At 45.0% G+C, this 7553-nt stretch overlaps 1 protein-coding gene across 1 annotated transcript; it reads left to right on the top strand.

The window, feature by feature from the left end:
* Positions 1 to 352: 352 nt before the first annotated feature.
* Positions 353 to 7294, top strand: ENSA (endosulfine alpha). The gene is made up of 4 exons (XM_008584613.1): positions 353 to 561; positions 2180 to 2305; positions 3622 to 3788; positions 6568 to 7294. The coding sequence occupies exons 1-4, from the start codon at positions 505 to 507 to the stop codon at positions 6581 to 6583; spliced, it is 366 nt and encodes a 121-aa protein (XP_008582835.1). The 5' UTR covers positions 353 to 504; the 3' UTR covers positions 6584 to 7294.
* Positions 7295 to 7553: the final 259 nt, after the last annotated feature.

The following is a 7553-nucleotide window of genomic DNA, read 5'->3' on the forward strand; positions in this document are numbered from 1 at the left end:
GATCGACAATTTTCTGCTCACACTGCGCAAACCTCAATCCTCTCCACCCTGAAAATAAAAGGTTTACATCCTTTCGCTCTCTTTCGCTCTGCAAAGCCTCGTGGGCGCGGGGCACTGGAGCTGAAGGAAGTCTGAGCACACCAAAGAAGCAGAAATGCCAAAGCAAGCAGCCCGGCTTCTGAGATCCTCTACAGGCTTCCAATTGGTCCTTGAGTCTCACTCTCTTTCCAGGTTGGTGTTCCAGCTTGCCCGTCGCCTCTATGCAGCCCACCTTTAACCAGCAACTATTGGTAGATCGTTACGTCATTATCCCATCTACCCCACTCCCATTGGCTTCCATAGGAAGGGGCGGTCGCAACGTCACAGGCAAGGGCCGCCATTTTGACTGAGCAACCCTAGTGACAGGAGCCGAAGCAGCAGCGCAGGTTGTCCCCGTTTCCCCTCCCCCTTCCCTTATCCGGTTGACTTCCCGGGCCCCCTACACTCCACAGTCCCAGTTCCGCCATGTCCCAGAAACAAGAAGAGGAGAACCCTGCGGAGGAGGCCGGCGAGGAGAAGCAGGTGAAATGGAGGGGGTGCGGGCGGGCGAGCCGGGGGCGACCGTGATGGGGCGGGAGACAGTATCCCAGCAGTGCGGATTGGTCTCCATGGTCTCGGGCTCTGCAGGGGTTGGCTACTTCTTGCGTCACGCAGGGTGAGCTGCAACACGGCCTCCTGCTCTGGCGCTGGTTAGTTAGGCCTGTTGTCACTCAGTACTGTTCCCTTCCTGATTGGCCAATAGGCCTACTACTCCAGCCTGGAAGCTGTGCCATAATTGGCCGGTCTTGGGCGCGGGGCGGGTGTTTGGAAAGACTGATGAATGGAGGGGGCTGGTGGTCCTGGGATGTGATGTTTGTTATTGGTTAGTAGAGGTAAATTACCCAACATCCAGTCTGGGGCCCGCATCCTCAATCCGCAGAGAGATATAGGCCGAGGTAAAGACGTTTAAAAAGTACCAGCACTGGGGAAGGGGAGAGTATTATCATGGCTAGTTTAAAGCGGCAACTTTCTCAGGAGACACATTTTGATAGTTGGGGATGGTCTGTTGTTCACTTCAGTGAGGACCGAACACGATTGAAAAGGACTAGAGTTCAAAACAGAATAATGGAGGTTAGACCTAGAAGAGATACCGACCTCTTCCCCCAGACTTCCAAGGCAGAGGGATTCTGTGATGAAAATACTAACACCGAACAAACCCCTTCTTGGGGGTTATATTTGACTTCTGACATTTAGTGTAGGCTCAAGGACTCATAAAATACACCTGACGTTATATCGCTGCCTGATTTTCAAGGGAAGGAAATGTAATTCCACTAAGAAGAGCCACACATTGATTTCAGGTCCTTTTAAAAAGTCACTAAAGGACATGTGGGACCCCCAAAAGGAAGAAATAACAACAGTGAGAGCCCCTGCAAGCCATTTGCGCTCTTGGCATTTTCCCAAACTCCCATCACTTGTCCCACTAAGGTTGGTATTGATTTTTTTGCTGAAGACTGGTGGGTAAATAACTATTGAACCTACTAAATCTTGATTTTTCCTTGAGGTTAAAAACTGTGTCAATTTCAATCACCTTACTACCGCAATAATTAGGAAAATGTTGAAGCAAGGCTGTGCTATTACTCAGGTGGAGATCTTTGGAGAAGGCCTCATAACTAACCTTCTCCACAGGGAGACTTGCCAGATGGCTGTCTTAGACTCTGAATAAAGAGGGAACATCTCAGCAAACTTATACCCTTTGATTTCCAGTTTGACCTGTAGGACAACCTGGACAACGCTCCTACTCATCTTGTACCCCAGAAGCCCTGCCCGTCTCTTTTTTTCTCTTTGTCTTTCCTAGCATCTGTGCTAAGTGAGCTATGTCCCACTCTGTGATTACAGTATTGTCTTTAGGTATTACTTTTAACCCGATATTCACAAGTCACTGGGGCGATATAGTGTGAGAAGGAGCTTGTCTTTTTCTTCTCACGATACAGTCATCTTGAGCTTTAGAAATTTGAACAAAGGTCTAGCTTTAAGAGCAGAGTAGAGAGAGCATGTTTACAAGTGGGTGTATCTCCAGGAAAAATTGATAGTATAAGGGATATCTGATATTAGAAGATGTTTCTCTGTCTTTAATTTTATTTGGCTCATTTGTTTCCTCCAGGACACACAGGAGAAAGAAGGTATTCTTCCTGAGAGAGCTGAGGAGGCAAAGCTAAAGGCCAAATATCCAAGCCTAGGACAAAAGCCTGGAGGCTCCGACTTCCTCATGAAGAGACTCCAGAAAGGGGTATGGGGCACAATCTCTTGCTTTCTTACTTTGGAGCCGTAGCAGGCTCTACGGATGAAGTCTATAGAGGTTCTACTGGATGGTTTTCTGGAAGTCTTGTTGTTGGGCAGTAATAGAAAGAAATTAGAAACTTGAAAAGAGCAAGGCAAATTATTGTAAATCTGATATGATATCAGTTCCCTTCTGATTTCCCATATGGGAAACTAAGGCTTAATGAAGGGGCCTTTGGGGTTGTGGGGGAATGACAGAAGGATGTCAAATGCTGGAATACAGACTACCCCCAGGCATTTGCCTGTTTGGATGATGGAGTTTTAGGACTGTGCCCTTTTTAAGGATTAGAGATAAACTTTGGGGTGTGTCATTTCAGAAAAGGATCAAACTACCTGTCCTACAGAAATCCTTAATTTGAAATGAAGAGTAGATTTCTTCAGACCCTTGAAGTTAGCACCAGCCATGAACTATACTCCCTCAAAGACTTATTTTTCCTGTGCAGAGTGGTACTCCTCACCAAGGGAGAGTCTACCTCCATAGCCCCCTAGCTCCTGGTTAAGTTTCTCAGTCCCCAGAGGTGCCTAAAGCTGACTGAAGGATTGTAAATCGTTAAACTGGACTGTGCTTCTCTGTGTAGATGAAATGGAGAGTGGAGCAGATCCCTGTAGAGAATCCCAGTTACTGAGTCTTAGTCATGGATGATAATGTGATGCTGATTTGCAGTTTACCTTGCTGTAGGCAAGGCAGGCGTGGGCAGGTTGTCACAGCCATGGAACATGTGTGGGAGTAGTGGGAGTCAGAGGGAAAGTACATTATCCTCATGAACAAGCCCAGTTTCTATTCCTGGTCTGAGAGCATCACATTTAATTTTAATTTGAGGTTGTTTTCTTGAGGTTGATCTCCTGCTGATTACTAGGATAGCCCCAGATTGACCCTTCTTTATATTTTATTCATTTCTGTTTCCCCAGCACCAAGCTATTGCTTTGTACCTAGTAAGGTCCTCAGTAAGCCTTTATAAATAAAGTAATTTTGGTTGAACCAAAATTCTATACTGAGTGGGATACAAAGGATGTAATGGCTATCCCTTGATTCCAAAACTATATATTCTAGAGGGGAAACTGGTTACATACCTGAAAAAGTCACAACACATTGAGGAGAAGGCATAGTACCTGTTAAACTGTGTATGCATGAGGTTAATCAAGAAAGACTTCTTGAAATATCTAAGTGTGGACAAGGCTTCATAATGGATGTGAGATGATAAGTCTCCTTGCATTTGAGAAAGGTCAGAGTTCCTTACTCACCTAAACCTCCCTCTTGTCTCATAGCAAAAGTACTTTGACTCAGGAGACTACAACATGGCCAAAGCCAAGATGAAGAATAAGCAGCTGCCAAGTGCAGGACCAGACAAGAACCTGGTGACTGGTGACCACATCCCCACCCCACAGGATCTGCCCCAGAGAAAGTCCTCACTCGTCACCAGCAAGCTTGCGGGGTAACCTGGGCCCCCCTCTCCTCCCCTTCCTCACCCACTGGACTTTTATATATCGTAGGCAGGGATGGAATGGGCACCTAGTCAGATCTTTTCAGCTTGCTAGCCAGAAATGACTGTGATTCTCCTGGGGGCTGCTGAGAAGGTAATGTGGGTTGAAAGGGGCTCTGAGTTCATTTCTTTGATTGTATTGAGACTTTTACACCTTCACTGTAGCCCAGGTAGGGCCCAGAAATAGGAGAAACTAGGATTGGATAATGCTGCAAACTCTTTTTCTTTTGTGAGAAACTGGGGAGATGTGATTTCCCCTTTTGGAAGAGAATGCCCCCAAATTGGTTAGGCTGAGCCTTAGGAATAATGTGGCAGGTATAACATCCAAAGGCTAATGTGACATAGTTGGGAAAGGTAGGTTGAATAAGATATGTTTTCTGTGCTTCTAAGTGTTTTGTCTCTTAGGCTGCTATTACTTCATGTTTCCACTATGGCAGGTTTAGAGAGTCTTCAAAAGGAAAAACTGATCTGCGTGCCTAAAACCATAATGCCCACTGAACCCCTTTACTTAGTATCTCTTACAGTTTGCCCTGGCTCTCAAATAAAACAAAGATTGAAGAATATTATTCACAGAAAATGGGCACCTTCTCTCTCTCTCTTCCAGCATTTTTCTTTGGAAAGTATCATGAATAGTAGAAAAAGCACTTGTTTAGGAGTCAAGATATCTGGGTTCAAGTTCCACTCAGTCTCGGAAAAACTGATGTGTAACCTTGGTCAAGTCATTTAGCCTCTCTGGATTTGTATTTCCTCATCTGCAAAATAGAGTTAAATATATGTAAGATTGACTCTGATTCTAAAATTCTATAACTGCCAGCAGAAAAACGCTATGATGTTCACTGTAAAACTAAAAACGAGGAAGGCCCATGGGTGAGCCTCTGCTATGTAATACTGGGAAAGTCTTAAAAGGGGAACCATTTGAGGGCTACATGAGAAAAGTTGAGATTTGGGGGTTATAAATTCAGACAACAGAACCTCATTGGTATCATGGTCTTGAGGGTCAAGAAAAAAAATTTTAAGAACCTAGCCATGGAAGCTTCTTGCTTCTGACCTCACCCACATTCCTGGCCTACATTTGGGCCTTAGCTGCTAAAAAATCCTGCTTGGGCAGCAGAGTGTGAGCCTGAGGAAACATGCTCAGTCATGCACATGTAGAAACCCATGTTTCAGATGTAATCAGATGGGCTTATTGTTAGGGAGAGAGGAAGAAAAGGGATAAACTGAACTCGCCCTTAGGGCTTAGTACTACTGCAGGGCTGGAGTAGCAGGTTCGTAGGAGGTGATTCATCTTGGAGAAAGCTGGGGAAAGTGGTTTGGGAAGCAGGGAAGAAAGACAGAAATCTCTACTTTTCCAAAACTCAGTAACCCAGCTCTTGTGAAATGAGGAGAGGTAGCAATGCTGACTCATGAGCAGGTGGAGGAAAGGGGTTGCAGGTGACCAGCATCTTCAGTATAGTTATCACCAGCTTGGCCTGAAATCTCACCAGGTGCAACCTGCTTGTTATGACAAAGAGGACCAGGGTGAGAACTAATGGTTCTAGAGAGCAAGATTCTGTGATCCTTTCTTGCCCTCTTACCTCACAAATTCTGATATGCCAACCACTTGGCCTGATGAGAATAACTGATGAACTTGCTGATGTGCATGTGGGGAATGAGGTGTGTATATACTTCTCTCCTGACTGGTCATTCAGTTTTCAGGCTGTCATTCAGATTTATTAGGAAGAAGTTGGTGAGGAAGGAATGGAGAGAGAAGGATCCCTGTACTCCCTGGCCCCCAAACTCCTTGACTGTCACTTGTAATTGTATATAATTTTTGTGTTTCTTGCTCCATTTCCTCATGCTGTCATCCTTAATCGAAAGTCCTCGTGGGAAGGGGAAAATGCTGAACACCATTGTATAGTTTCCTCAACTGTCCCAGCCATGTTGTACATAGATATGTCATGTTATTATATATATAAATATATATATAATTTTGTATGTTTTCTTCATCTCCGATCTTCTCGAATTCTGTACTTTTTTCTTTTCTGTCTGAGCCTGCCTTCTGTATTGGTCAGTTTGAGTCCTCAAGACTGATGGTCACAGTGAGTCTGGTTTTTAGGAAGGAATAGGGAAGTCAGAAAAACTGATCTCACTCTCTCTTTACCTGGTCATCTTCAAGGCTAAGAAAACAAAGGAACTATATTCTGTATTTACCACCTGTTTCCACAGCATGAAGTAAGGAAGGCTCATTTCAGAATCCAAATGCAAATTACTTTGATTAAACCTAGATTGTTAAATCCACTCAAAACAGCATATGTGTGATCTGACCCCAGCCTCCATGCAGTCACCACCTCATCACTGTACTGCCCCAGTTCCCGCTGCTGCGAGTGGCTGTGGCCATGCCTCTGAAACCGAGCCTGCTCTGAGCCAGGCAGCTTACCCCCGGAAACCTCCAATTATTTTAACCTTGCCTAAAGAATTGCTTTTCTGTGTTTGCTTTCCATGGGTACCTCCAAAAAGGCAAAAAAATTCTGTTTTGTGGATAGGAAAAGACTGAAATTTTCTTTCTTTCTTTTTTTACTTTTTGCATCTCCTTTATGGCTAGGATTGAGGCATATGCCAGTTAGCCTAATATTGTTAAATGTGGAGGAATCATGGGGTGAGACTGGGATGGAATTCAGGGTTTTTTCCCTATTACTTGACAGTGTTTTTTGTTGTTTTGTTTTTTGTTTTTCCCTTCTGTGTTCGTCCACAGTGGCCAAGTTGAATGATGCTGCCCAGGGCTCCACCAGATCCTGAGACGCTGCCCCCCTGGGTCCTGTGCTGGCTCCTGCCCCTCCCTGCTTTTGCAGCCAGGGGTCAGGAAGTGGCTCAGGTGCGGGCTGGAGAGGCAGAAGCCCCTGCCTATTGGTGTCCCAGCGCATGGAGCCCCTTGGGCTGAGCACCAAGACCTTGAACCTTTTTTGTTTTACCTTTTTTCCAAATAATTGTTGCGAGAAATCTCAATGAAATCCTGGGAGTGTGGTGAGAGGGTGGGGTGGAAGATTTGGGGGAATATGAATTTGGGATTGGAATTGATAAAAACATTCCCTACTATCCTTCTTAACTATGTGGCTGGTGTGGGGTGGGTGTGAGAGGGAGGAAGTGGAGTAGACTAAAGATAAGGGGTTCTAATTCAGCTCTGTAGATAAATGCTTTGTTTGGATGTGGCTGGAGACCTTGTGTCAGATAAAAGAAACTCTCAATCTACATATGACCGATGCAAACAGCTCCTCCGGTTCTGCAGAGCAATCTGAGAACTCAATGTTAATTGTTCATTAAGAAAAACTGATATTCCTTGAAATAGATTTGCTATGGGGAGAAAGGCAGTGAGTATGGGGGAGAGGAGCCATGAGTGTGGGGAGCCCCACAGGGCCCAAGGAACATTTTCATTATTTGAAATAAAAAAAAAAAAAAGACCCATGAAAAACCCAACCTAGAAATACTCTGAAGCAGTTGGTGTGTTTTATTGGGGCTTGGGAGGGGGAAGAAAACAATATGGGAGACACCATTCAGGGGAGAAGCCGGTGTGGGGCCCTCAATTTCTAAGGAACATGGGGGCCTTTAATGTGGGGTGTGGCTGGGCTCCCCGCTTCCATCACTTAGGAAGAGGGAGCAGGAATGTTGATAGTACAAACCAGGGCTTTTCCTAACTCCTGTCTATACCTTTGTTTCTGTAGCTAATGCAGATGTTGCATCCAC

The sequence above is a fragment of the Galeopterus variegatus genome, unplaced genomic scaffold (assembly GCF_000696425.1).
Source record: "Galeopterus variegatus unplaced genomic scaffold, G_variegatus-3.0.2 Scaffold103, whole genome shotgun sequence".
Classification (NCBI taxonomy): Eukaryota; Metazoa; Chordata; class Mammalia; order Dermoptera; family Cynocephalidae; genus Galeopterus; species Galeopterus variegatus.

Bases quoted from the DNA above. Each gene is read 5' to 3' on its own strand.
- ENSA (XM_008584613.1), top strand. From the start codon at position 505: ATGTCCCAGAAACAAGAAGAGGAGAACCCTGCGGAGGAGGCCGGCGAG. The intron at 562-2,179 runs GTGAAATGGAGG...TGTTTCCTCCAG, and splicing joins AGGCCGGCGAGGAGAAGCAG to GACACACAGGAGAAAGAAGG. The intron at 2,306-3,621 runs GTATGGGGCACA...CTTGTCTCATAG, and splicing joins TGAAGAGACTCCAGAAAGGG to CAAAAGTACTTTGACTCAGG.